A 13,638-nucleotide genomic window follows, 5' to 3' on the forward strand; every position below is an offset into this window, starting at 1 on the left:
ATGCAGGTGGAGTTCCAGGCAACCGGCTTCCACCTGGCCCAGCCCTGGCTCGAAGGTCTATGAAAACCAGTGGATGGATGATCTGTCTCTCACTGCCCTGTAAATAAATACGCACACACACGATGAGCTAGCCCTTCACTTCCACAACCCCTGTAATTAGAAAGGGCAATAGCATCGGTGAAGATGTGGAGAAATTGGAACTCACTGCCGGTAAGAATGTGAAATGTCTGCAGCCACTTTGGAAAACACTGTTCCTCAAAAGATTAAACAGGAATTGCCATGTTTAGCAATTCTACTCTAAGGTCTGTAACCAGAACAACTGAAAAGCATCAGTAAAAAAAAATTGAACATGAATGTTAATTCACACAGCCAAAAAGTAGAAATGATCAAAATGCTGGCAAACTGCTAAATGGGTAACTTGTGATATATTCATAGAATGAAATGTTGGGGCTGGTGGTGTGGCATAGCGGGTTAAGCTGCTGCCTGCAGTGCCGGCATCCCGTATGGTGCTGGTTCTAGTCCCGGCTCCTCCACTTCTGATCCAGCTCTCTGTTGGTGGCCTGGGAAAGCAGTGGAGGATGGCCCAAGTTGGGAGACCCAGAGGAAGCTCCTGGCTTTGGGTCACCACAGCACTGGCCATTGTGGCTATCTGGGGTTGAACCAGTGGATAGAAGACTTACCTTTCTGCCTCTAACTCTGCCTTTCAAATTAATTATTAATTTTAAAAAAGAATGAATGTCATTTGGGGTTAAAAAGGAACAAAGAGTGATGACATGCCACACTTGGATGAACCTTGATAACGTTGTTGAAGGAAGTCTGTCAGAAATCACATACGGGGCCTTCGCTGTGACACAGTAGGTTAGTCCTTCACCTGCAGCGGCGGCATCCAGTATGGGTGCTGGTTCTAGTCCCAGCTGCTCCTTCAGTCCAGCTCTCTGCCTGGAAAAGCAGAAGATGGCCCAAGTGCTTGGGCCCCTGCACCCACGTGGGAGACCTGGAAGAAGCTCCTGGCTTCAGAGCGGCCCAGCTCTTGCCATTGAGGCCATTTGGGGAATGAACCAGTGGATGGAAGACCTTTCTGTGCGTCTCTGCCTGTAACTTTACCTTTAAAATAAGTAAAATCTTTAAAAAAAAAAAATCACATAAGCCACCAGCATTGTGGCACAAGTAATGCTACTGCTTGCCATATGGGTACTGGTTTGTGTCCCGGTTGCTCCACTTCTGATCTGGCTCCCTGCTAATGGCCCTAGAAAAGTGTTTGGGCCCCTGCTTCCCATTGAGGGAGACCTGGATGAAGCTCCTGGCTTTAGCCTGGCACAGCACTGGCTGTTGGGGCCATCTGGGGAGTGAACCAACAGGTGGACAAGCTCTGTAACTGACTCAGAAGGATGGGAGCATCAGTGGCAGTAGGAGGGAAGGTGGGGTGGGAAGTGTCATGTTCCTAAATCTGTACATGAAATACATGAAATTTTTATACCTTAAGTAAAATTTTTTAAAAAAATCACAAACTATGATTCCATTTCTATGAAATGTAGAGGTGACACAGATTAGTGGATGCCTGGGACTGTGGTAGTGGAGATTTCTGGGTGATGAACATATCCTAAAATTAGACTTAACAGTGTTGATTACACAACTGTCAATATATTTAAATCCATTGAAGCATCCATTTTAAATGCTTAGTATGTGACTTAATGTCAATAAAGCTGTTTTATCATTCGATGGACCAGAGCTATATAGACCTTAGGAGATATTCTGGAACTTTCTTGAAGAATCCACAGTGATGCATATTCTTCAGTTATATTATGGCTTGATAGAGGCCTCTCCAAGAGGGTCACCACTAGTTCAGATCTTGGTTAGGGATGAGAAAGAAGCTTAATGAACACACTGAAACACTTACCAAAAAGAAGAGGAGACTTTAGACAACTTCCAGATAAAACTTCTGTGGCTAATCTTAGAATCTAGGTGAAAGGGGTTAAAAAAAAATCATTAAGGAAGATCCTTGGCACATTAGTACATTAGGGTCTACCCCAGAGGCAGAAAAAAAAATTTGAGGCACACATCAGAGGCACACAACCAAAGCTGATTTCCAGACACTTTTTCAAGACCAAACTCACACGATTAATTTAGTGAAAGTGAAAACTTGTAGAATTTTCTAGAATTGACAGTTCTGTAAACTGAAGTTTGTGTGTGTGACATGCATACAAAAATACAGGCTAATAAAATTTTGAGAGTAAAAATGTCACTCTTATGTATGAAGTGTGTAAGTCAGTGTGTTGTTTGTAGTTGTGTACATGGAGGACCTAAAGAACATTTCTGATGTACATGATGAGATTGTCTGAAAAAGAACCTAATAAACCTAGGGGTTATTCTGTTTTGATTTTTAAAATAGGTCAAACACTGAGAATTGAATTCTTACTTTCCAGAGGCTAATATTAATGTAATGTATGTGCATTTACTTTTATTTGGAAAAAAGTTTACTGTGTTTACTTATATCCTTTGATTATTCCATCTGAATGATAGGCCAAGTCTTGTTTAGCCTGAGAGGTTTATTCAGCAGTTTCTTCTCAGGTACGCAACCGTAGCCATTAAGAAACACATTTTATTCATAATAAAGTGTTCTTTATCAGTATGCTAGATTAGACAAATTTTCTGGGTGTTGCCTATAAGCTGTATTCTGATCTGAATGTTAAGTTTTTGCTTAGCTTATTTTCAGATGTTTGAACTACAATAAAAGGGTTTAAGTACAAAAACTTTGTAGCATTAAGTGGCTAAGGCTATTATATAATGATTAAAAAAAAGAATTATTGAGTTATTTGAAAGGCACAGTTCGGGGGGAGGAGACAGAGCATTTCCATCTACTGATTCACTCCCCAAATGGCCACAATGGCTTGGACTGGGTCAGACTGAAGCCAGGAACCTGGAACTCCACCAAGTTTCCCATGTAGGTGGTGGGGGCCCAAGACTTGGGCCATCCTCTGCTGCTTTCCTAAGTTCATTAGCAGGGAGCTGGGTAGGAAGTGGAGCAGCCAGGACCGGAACTAGTGCTTATGGGATGTCAGCGTTGCAGGCAGTAGCTTAACTCCCTGTATTGCAGCTCTGGCCCCCATATAGCAATTTATATACAATGATTTGATTGTTCCTGTATCATTCTCCCATTTTAAAAATGTGATTGCTGTGGATATGCCTGCATAGAAACAGCTGACTTGCTAACTTAACTCTCTGCTATTTGTATTAGAATCACACCGGCACTGTTAGGAGGCAGAGACCCATACCTCCCTAAATTATCTGTCTTTATGAATATGTAAGGAAAATGCTCTTTAAAACATAGGGAAATATCCCACATCTACTTTGAAAAAGTCAAATTAAGTAGAATAAGGCCCTAAGAGGATCAAAAAGGCTCACTTTGCCAAAATAGAAACGACATAGGCTGTTTCCTTGCTTGAGAAAACGAACTATTAAACAGCATTTAAGGGGGCTGGTGTTGTGGTATAGCAGGCATCCCATGTGGGCGCCAGTTCGAGACCCGGCTGCTCCACTTCCAATCCAGCTTCCTAATGTGGCTGGGGAAGCAGCAGATGATGGCCCAAGTCCTTGGGCCTCTGCACCCACGTGGGAGACCCCAAAGAAGCTCCTGGCACCTGGCACCTGGCACCTGGCTACACATCTGCTCAGCTCCAGCTGTTGTGGCCATTTGGTAAATGAACCAGTGGATAAAGGATCTCTTGATATCGCTTTCTCTCCCTCCCCGCACCCCACCATGTAACTTTGCCTTTCAAATAAATAACTCATTTGAAAAAATAGCATTTCAGTTAATAACCATTAAGTTAAATTATTAAGTCATTCAATAGTCGTGATTGATGCCAGCACCAACAGGCATCTGGGAAAAAAAAGTCATGATTGATTTTGTTTACTGAAAAGTGTATCACTGTATTTTTTAAAAAAGATTTTATTTATTTATTTGAGAGGTAGAGTTACAGACAGTGAGAGGGTGAAACAGAGAGAGACCTTCCATCCGCTGGTTCACTCCTCAAATGGCCACAACAGCCGGAGCTGAGCAGATCTGAAGCCAGGAGCTTCTTTGGGGTCTCCCACGTGGGTGCAGGGGCCCAAGGACTTGGGCCATCTTCTACTGCTTTCCCAGGCCATAGCAGAGAGTTGGACCGGAAATGGAGCATCAAAGACTAGAGCCTGTGCCCATATGGGATGCTGGTGCTGCAGGCAGATGGTTAATCACCCCATCCACTCTTACTTTAGAACAACTTACTATACTGTGTCTTTTGTAACTCACAGGTTTAAGTTGAAATATTCACATTAAATTGGCAATAAAGTGAAATAATCACTCCTTAAGTTACAAATAAAAATATTTGTTTTACTATTCATAAAATGCATTTTAAAAGGTTATTTCTTTAAAAATAATTTTGTCTTTTAAGTCTTACTTGATTTATTTTTATAATCCACATTTCACAAGAAGTGGGTTTAATTTGCAGGAACAATTTATTACTCAAAAGTGTAACGTAGAGCTTACATATTGCTTAACCGTGACAAATGATGTTTTCCCCTTTGTTCAGTATTTTCCAAATGGTCAACTGTTTAAACATTTATTTGAGCTTACACAGAGAAATCTTGCCATATAATAACAGCTTTGTTTTGTTTTGATGTGATGCACCTGATCTTGACTTTAAAGCAGATGTATTTACTCTAAATTACACTTTTATAGACACAAAGTAAAGTGTGGTTGAGTTAAGGCACTCTCAGGAAACAAACTCAGTTAACCATGGCAAATGAAAGTTCAAGCTAAACAAAGTGTTCATACTTTCATTTTTTTTAAAATAAGGAGTTTAATAAGGATCCATAGTATTGAGGACAATGTCTAATTCTTGGAAGAGACACAAATTCAAGGTAATAAAAATATTAAATAGAAGACAACATGCCTTTCAAATATATCAACATTTGACTCAAAAAATAAGGTATAAACATGAAAATATCACTTCCTTTATCTTGGCTCCCAAAGTCAAAAGATTAGAACTAATGCATTTAATCTATCACAGATATTTAGTATACTCAATGTGAAATTATAATATTGTACACTTTTTGTGTTTTACACCATTTCCCCCCAAGTTATTGAAAGTTTCAGCCTCATTTTGAAACACAGCCCACGTGACAGGCTACACATCGTTACATTTTTTGGGAGAAGTACAGTTGAGGCATTTCCTAATTTTAGCAGACAGCACAAGGGAGAAACATGGAAAAGTCCACACCAGACCTGCAGTTTACTTTTCAATAATGCAACGGAACAAAAACAGACCAAACACAGTAGTTGAAAATACAGCGCTGTTGGCACTGGTCTTAATTCGGAGGTTGTCATCCCTGGAGTTGGGAGGCTGACTGACCTTATTCCGTCTCCTTGCCTCTGCTGGTTTTCTACGGAGGAGAACCAAGAGAAGATTCCAGTAGTCTGCCAGCCTGGGTCCACGTGACCTTTCTCATTCCTCCCCAGGATCTTTCCGAACTGTGACTCTTTGACCAGAACATCCATTTCTCAGTAAGACACTTGCTTCTGAAGTCACAATACTCCCAGCTAAGCACTGGGTGGTCTAGACTTGGTAGCTACAATCTGTTTTCAGCATGTGGCAACAAGGGTACTCCAGGTAACAGGAAGTACTGTTATAAGTGAAAATAACTCTTGCTTGCAGCACACCTTCCTCACCCTCTCAGGACTTGAGTATTAGGCAGTTCCCAATAAACTGACGTTAGTGATGTCCAAACTGAAGGCAACGTCTCGATCTACAGTTCTGTGGTTGTGCATCAGGAACAAACAGGGAAATGCAAAGAGTGAAGTGCCTCCTTATGGGTAATCCAGTGACTGGGGTGAGGGCGGGCTCCCTCATGGCAGCTGAGGAACCAGACAGGCTTACAAACATATGAAAGTGAACTTGAGGTAACATCAAACTCATTCCGTCTTCAGATTTGACAACAGTCTGTCAACTACATTGCTTTTGGAAAGCAATGTCTGTAACCAAAACTGAGTGTGACAAAGCGAGTGAAAGCACACTGAGTTTTTGTCTTTTGTTTTAGTGTTCCCAAGAAGTCAATTTGTGGGCAACAGATGTTAGGTTCCTGTGATTTGAATCAGAATTGAAGTTTGTGTGCCTACATGGAACTTTGAAGGGAGGAATAAAATCCCCACACTTATAGGGGCAGGAAACTAAGATAATTAAACCAGTATTTTGACATAGGCAGGCTACTTTTGTAACTTTGTTTCTTTGTTCTTACCTCATATTGGGGCAAAGTAAAATTTTCAGTGTTCCATGAAGCTGGGAAACAGTGGGGTCTCAATCAAAACACTGAATTCTTTACCTTGATATAGTCACCGCAAGGCAGTGGAAAGCTTTTGAGGTTGTTCAGTGGTAATTCAGAATGAAACACTTTGAGGAAATAGCCTTCTTGCTTTATAAAATATAGATTCATAATCTCAAAATCAGAAAGTTCCTTTAAGATAGCAGCTTGATTATGGGTAGGTTATGGAAGTTTCAGGTCATGGCTACGCGAATGCTTTTTCTGTTCATGTGTTTTAAAATCACTATGCTTAAGGATTTTTTGGCTGAAAAATACAGAAACTGTGATCAGATGATCTGAACTGTTCTCATGTGAGCTCATTATTAACATTTTCAGTGCTTATCCCATCACTCATTTTTTTTTTTCAAAAAAAATTTATCTTAAGGTATACTGGATCTTGTGACATTGTGAAAATCTTTTTTCCCTCAAAATATGTTTGATAAATTTTTACCTGGCTAAAATGTCAAAAGTCTAAACATTATGGATTTGAGAACGAGAGATTAGCTTAGCACATCTCAGAGTTACAGCTCCCTCCCAGAACAACACTCTCATCTAGGCACAGCAGGTATGTTTAAATTTACGTGAACGACAACTTCAGTTCGCAGAGGACTAGTGTTTTTCTTGCTTTTCCCTTGCATCATTTCATATATCCGGAAGTTTGGGGTGTAGGCTTGGACATCATCCAGCTTCTTAGCGAGGCTTAATCTGAGCGTCTGGACTTCGGGTGAACCTGAAATGAGGTTTCAGGCTAGTAATGAAACCTGACACTAAGCAAGCTTCCCCGGGTTTCAGCTGAGCTGTCGAAGTCTTCATAACTTCAAGGCATGGGAAGTATGTTGTCTGGCACATCTGAGACACCAGTGGCTTTTTGATAGGCAAGTCTGCTGCATGTACAGTCATTGACTCCTTAAGCACAGCGACTCTGCAGTTGCAAAACTGGAACTCCCTCCACTTTCCGGGCCCTAATTTTCCTTCTGTACCTTAGTCCTGAGTTTGGAAAGTTCTTCCTCCAGGCTTTTGATGTGTTCCTTCAGTGTGGCCTTGTCTTGCTGGGCTTTCTGATTGGCCTGGCTCCGTGCTTCCTCTATCTTCCTTTCATACCACTTCTCCATCTGGGTAGAAACGGCCTCAAAAAAGTACTGGGTGAGCTCCAGAGCCTGGGAGGTGTCTCGGGTGTGAGGGGTGGGCTGCTCGCCACCTGCTGCTGGCTGCTGGGCCCGATGCCTCGCCTGCCCGCTTTTTCCAGACTTCTTGGTTTGGGTGCCTCTATTGACACAGGGCCCGGCCTGCTGGTCACCTTTGGCTGCTTCATTCAAGGGCAGCAAGGCTGCCTGAACTTTGACGTTCCTCAGGCGGGCGCCTGCACAGTCAGAGGAAGACAGCTCCTGCTGCAGTCTGTGGGTGGCATTGGAGTGCAGGGCCTTTTCCTTGGGCCTAACTACCTGAGAGGAAGTGTCAGAAGCTGCTACTGGACCCGCTGTCACCACTGATGGCTCCACACCTGGTGGCAGAAGGAAAACAGATGGTCAAGCTGAGGCCCATTCACGCTGGTCTCTGGCTGGGGGCAGCGTGTGCTCGAGAGTCCTGGGAATCCTGGAAACTCCCTGGCCTTCTAGGTCACCATCCACCAGGTGCACCTTTTCTGGAGCTTTTCTCAGCTTTTGTGAACCCCTCTCTCCCCCGATCATCATCCTGAATGGTCAGGGCTTTCATGGATGTAAGCCAAAAAATGAGCCGGTCTTTCCCCCAGTCTGTCTCATTCTACCCTGGAAGGCCCCGGCTCCCATTTCCTGATGCCCAAGGATGACACAACTTCACCGAGCGACTCAGAGCAGAGCCAGGCATTTATCTATGAGAACGAATGTCCCCATTCCCTGATTTCTGGGCCATAAAGCCAGGATACTCATTCCTCGGCCCAAATGCCAGTCTGGAAAGGTGGTTCCATTCCCCATACCCAGAGCTCCATGAAAAGCCCCACACCTAACTCCTAGAATGCAGAAGTTGCCCACGATGTTTCCTAGGGTTTTTGGGCAAAAAGAAAATAAAACCACAGTTCCAGAGATGGTTTGTGGGTAACACAAACCACTTGGAGGTCTAGTTACCAAATGTAATCACTGTGGCTAATGTAAAGCTGCTTTGCTGGATACATCTCGTCTACTACAAGGGGCAAGCTCAGTACATGAATCCTGCTGAATGAGGCTCTGCATGGCTGGGCGAAGGTAAAAGGCCACTGAAGGAGGAGAAAGGGAATAAAGGCACCAACGGCGGCGAGTGAACCATGCCGAGGAGTCAGACAGCCATCCATCACCCTCCTCTCTGGAGCCCACTTGGGCACTGTCAACACCATACCCGAGGCACTGTTACCACTGGGATCCCTCATTTGAGTATGTTGGAGCAGTTAACGGCAGAGTGGTTCATTCCTGTATAGGAACTGGATATACAATTCGTGAGTGAAACATGGCCCTTGCTACTACAGAGCTCACTCCACACTCCAGTGTCTTCCCAAGCCCTGTCAAACACACTGCTTCAGATGCAGGAGAGAACAGGATCTGTGGGCTGTGTTACCTCTGGACAGAAGGGCACTCTCTGCATGTGGGTTACCTGTGGAGGACTCGCAAGTCGATGGTGTGGACTTAGCCCTGCAGGCTCTGGAATCTCCAGAAAGCTTCAGCTCCAGATTCTGAATCTTTACCATGCACCAGGTTTTCAATTCATCCACTAAGGAGATCTGAAAAATATTTAGTACACAAAACAGTCAGGTGATTGTGACACACTGTTTACAGATTAACCCATCAAGAATGGATTTTTCAATTATGATGGTTAAGGATATCATTTCAACAAACCCAAAAGTGGCAGCTTATCCCTCCTTCCGCAGGCTACACCTAGCACCCGGGCTGAGAGCCATCTGCCATCTTCGCCAAGTGACTTAGAGCCACCTCAAACCCAAAGACCCAAAGCTACTCTGATCTTCCAAACCAAGCTGTGTCGTAAAAGCATGAGCTCTCACACACTCAGGAGTACTTGTTCCATGCCTGCTGTCCCTGTAAACTCTCTGAAGGCAGGAAATGCATCCTCCTCCTCCATGTAATGACCCCCAATGAATGCACAGAGGTTCTCTTCTGTGAACTTCCTTTCAGGTTTACAACAATGGTATGCTAGATCTTTGTAAAATTAAGAGTGGGAATGGGAGAGGGAGGAGGAAGAAGAGTTGGAGCATGGGCGGGAGGGAGGGTAGGGTGGAAAGAATCACTATGTTCCCAAATCTATATATATGAAATATATGAAACTTGTCTAACTTACATAACATTTTACAAAAAGGAAAATATAGGGAAATGGAAATGGAAATGCTATCAGTTGATGCTATATACAGGGGTTGAAATATTGTATGATGCTGCTCCTCTGCGAGCCTGTGGAGCGCGCGACATAATGGTGCCGTGACTCGGATATGAAACCTAGGAGGGAAGAAGCGGGAAAATACCGGAGAGAGACTAGGGAGAGCCTAGGGAAAAGCTGGACGGAAAAAGTACTGGGAGCAGCTAGCGAAAGCCTAGGGAAAAACTCGGATACGGACTGCGGGGAGAAGCTAGCAGAAATCTAAGATTGAAAGCGAAGTGAAAGCTAGAAAAAACTTAGACTCACATATGGACTGCGGGGAGAAGCTAAGAGAAATGAGAGAGAAATACTGTTGGAAGAAAGCTTAGAGAGAGGTAAAGAGAGAATAGAGAGAAAAATACTGCTGGAAGAAAGCTAGGAAAAGTACTGGGGAGAGAAAAATATAAGCTAGGGGAAAGTGAAGCCACGGGGGTAGGCCAAAGTGGAGACGTAAGCTAGGTTGGGATTCGTCAGATTAGCCTGGGGAGCAAAAGATGGAAAGCCAGGCTGAAGCGGAGACATAAGCTAGGTTGGGATTCGTCAGATTAGCCCGGAGAGCAAAGATGGAAAGCCAAGCCGTAGCGGAAACGTAAGCTAGGCCGTGATTCGCTGAAGCCGTGGGGCGTGAGAAGCCGCCGAGCGCAGAGAGCGTGGGGCAGGCGCGAGAAAGCAGCGGGGCGCAGAAGCCGCGTGGAGCTAGGAAGCTGCACAGATAAGAGAAATAAGAATGCCCGGAGTTAGAAGTAAAATGAGAGAAATAGGAATGCCCAGAGATAGAAGTAAAATAAGAGAGAAATAGGAATGTCCGGAGATAGAAATAAAATAGAGAAAAATAAAAAAGGCCTCCCTACAACATGGCGATGAGAGGGCTCGGATTCGGACTGCCTAGGGCGATAAGCACCTGCAGGCAACTCTAGTAGAGCAGAGTATGCGCCATGGGTCACCGAAGACAGGCACGTATCAACGCCAATAAAAGCCTCCCCACAACATGGCAATGAAAGGACCCGGATTCGGTCTGCCTGATTAGTAAGGCTATAAGCACCTGCAGGCAGCTCGAGCAGAGCAGAGCAGAGCAGAGTATGTGCTGCAGGGCACCAAACACAGGCACCCATCAGCGCCTAAAAGTCCCCCCACAACATGGCGATGAGAGGACCCGGATTTGGTTTGCCTGATTGGTAGGGCGATAAGCACCTGTGGGCAACTCTAGCTGAGCAGAGTATGTGCCGCGGAGCACTGAAGACAGGCGTATATCAACGCCTTAAAGAATAAAAAGAAAGGGGGATCTGTGGGGAGTAGGGCCCGTCTCCCACAACATGGCGAGGCACCCGGGAGACAAATAAGTACTGAGACTATGGACAAATAAGTACTGAAACTACCGAGACTGGACTAGACCACTGAGATTATTAAGACAAACTCTATGCATCTGATCTCCCACCATATGGTGCTTAGAGGGAGTAAACAACTTCCACACAGCTGCCTCACCAATTCAACTAACAAGCTGCAGGAGCTGATCCTGCCCCTGATTGGAGGAGAGCAGCGTGCTCAGCGCGTGGGGAGAGAATGCCAGCAGAGTTAGGATTGGTGGAAGAGGACTATAGAGGAGAGAGACAACATGCAGGAGGAACATCTGAGGAACCCCTGAGAGAGCCGGCTGGCAGTGTGCCACTCCTCTGCGGAAGCGGGGGAAGTGGCGGGGGTGCCGCCCCTCCGCAGAGGCGGGGGGGGGAGGGGGCGGCAGCAAACCCGAGAAGGGCCGGGGAAAGAGAACAGCGCAGGGTCCGGTGTCGTTCCTCCGCGAGAGGGGGAGCGACAGTATGATACCTGTAACACTGTATAAGCAATGCATGTCAATAAAAAATTTAAAAAAGCAAGCAAGCATAGGCTTTCACCCAAAAATGAACATAATGTTACTAAAGGGTGAAAGATAATGGTACGCAATGGAATGCACTCAGCCCCTGCATCCTCAGACTCAGTCCTAGGTGAGGGGCTGGCAGCTCCTGGCTCTTACCTGTCGCTTCTCTCCCTCGTGCTTCTCTGTGTCCGCGTGCTGCTGCAGGCGGTTCAGGCACTCCGTTCTCTCTGCCGAGAGTCGCTCAAGCATGAGCTTGTCCAAAACGCGCATCTGGGATTCAAGGGGAACACAGTGCATGCTGACCTGACCTAAGGATGGGCCCTGCTTCTGGACTCCTGAGGCTGGGCTCAGGGGTACCAGGCAGGGCCCGAGCAGGCAAACACCTGCTCTTCTTGCTGTTCTGTTTCTAGGTGGCTGTAACAGAACTCCAGTTTTTCAGAATTCCTGAGCATGTTTCCATATGGCCCATTTCTTTTTCACTTTGTTAAGGCCCTGTTGAGTTAAAAAGACTGCAAATACACAGAAAATATACAACTTGAGAACACGCAGACCTTGTAGGCAAAAAAGAATTGTTATAGACTTTGGAACATTATCTCCAAGGGGAAAAAAACCATTTCTAAATGTATGGAGTCACTCCCTCCACCTCCCCTTCTCATGGCAATGTTAACAGCTGCCCAAGAGGCAGTGAAGCAAGCTGAATCCGCAGGGCTGTTCTCCAGCCTTGGCAAGGAGCAGCTATTTTTAGTGCTTCCCCAGAAGTAGTCAAAGCATGTGTGAGAAGGGTGTGGGAGGGGCGGAAAGGATTGCTTCAAAGAACAAGGGACCATCATCTCTCAGTCACACTCTTCCATGGTCCCCCTCCATCCTAACATTCCCTGCCGGGCCCTAATGCCTAGCAGGGCCACACTTGCTCTGCTTCCTTCAAGGTCCCAAGGAGAGAAGGGGACTTTGATCACTGGGTGAGCTCCTCAGAGATGCACTTAGCATTCCGAGCTCCACACTGGAGATGGGCGAGCACTGTCTGTCTGCTCTCTCCAGTCCCCACGTGGGTCAGGGTACAGCTCTGCCGCTTTCCTGGCTTGGCCCACTCCCGCTCCTGCTCACCCTCTTCCTATGGAGTGGTCCTCCCCAGGAATGGCCACATGTGTGCGTAGCTTTGTTCTCAGGCCCAGGTAGACTAGCTCAGGTGTGAATGGATACCCAACTCATCCTGGGCCAGAGTCCTTTCCCTGTGATTTGGGAATCTGTCACCTTCCTTGACCTGAAGAGAGATCCCTGACACAGCCCATATCCATTGATACATTCCTCTCTGGGCTCAGGCTAGCGGAAGTAGCTTTTTTTTTTTATACAAACAAAAACCAAAAAACCAGTCTTAACTAAAATATTATGGTCCTAAAATATATTTTTAAGTGGTCTTTCCATAAAATGAAAATATCAAATAAACCTTAAAATATTTTTTAAAATTTATTTGAAGATTTATTTATTTATTTGAAAGGCAGAGTTACAAAGAGAGATGGAGAGACAGAGAGAAAGACATAGAGAGATTTTCCATTCTCTGATTCATTCCTCAAATGGCCACAACAGCCAGGGCAGGGCCAGGACAAAGCCAGGAGGCCAGATGCTTCATCTGGTCCTCCCATGTGTGTGACAGGGGTCCAAGCACTTGGGCCATCTGCTGCTTTCCCAGGCATATTAGCAGGGAGCTGGTTCACAAGTGGAGCAGCCATGAACCAGCACCCATACGGGATGCTGTGTCCCAGCTGGTGGCTTAACCTGCTAAGCCACAACACCAGCCCCAAACTTTAAAATCTGTAGCCTCACTGGTAAACATGAAATTTAAAACAGCAAAATTTCTTAATTTAGCAAAAACTTTAAAAAAAAATAACAGTAAGTAATGGCAAAGGTCTGAGACAAACTCAGATACTGTTGGTGGGATGTTAATTGATTCAGCCTTTATATTAATTTGTCAATATCTACTAAGAGCCTTAAGCATAATAACTTTGAACCCAGTTATCTTAATTCGAGCAAATAATCTGAGAAGTCAAAAGTTTATGCATATAAATATTTATCACAGGGGG

At 44.9% G+C, this 13,638-nt stretch overlaps 1 protein-coding gene across 4 annotated transcripts in view; it reads right to left on the reverse strand.

Annotated features, from left to right (window-relative positions):
• Positions 1-4,818: 4,818 nt before the first annotated feature.
• ANKRD6 (ankyrin repeat domain 6) overlaps positions 4,819-13,638 on the reverse strand; it is a 213,992-nt gene continuing 205,172 nt past the window's right edge. For all 4 annotated transcript variants that reach the window (XM_089332903.1, XM_008263208.5, XM_089332904.1 and 1 more), the window contains 3 exons: positions 11,717-11,830; positions 8,938-9,064; positions 4,819-7,837 (listed from right to left, as the gene is read on the reverse strand). In XM_089332903.1, coding sequence (XP_089189029.1) covers positions 7,299-7,837; positions 8,938-9,064; positions 11,717-11,830 — 780 coding nt within the window. In that variant the 3' untranslated portion in view covers positions 4,819-7,298. The remainder of the gene's footprint in view (positions 7,838-8,937; positions 9,065-11,716; positions 11,831-13,638) is intronic.

This window comes from Oryctolagus cuniculus, chromosome 5 (assembly GCF_051225735.1).
Source record: "Oryctolagus cuniculus isolate XC-2025 breed Fujian yellow rabbit chromosome 5, ASM5122573v1, whole genome shotgun sequence".
Taxonomy (NCBI): domain Eukaryota; kingdom Metazoa; phylum Chordata; class Mammalia; order Lagomorpha; family Leporidae; genus Oryctolagus; species Oryctolagus cuniculus.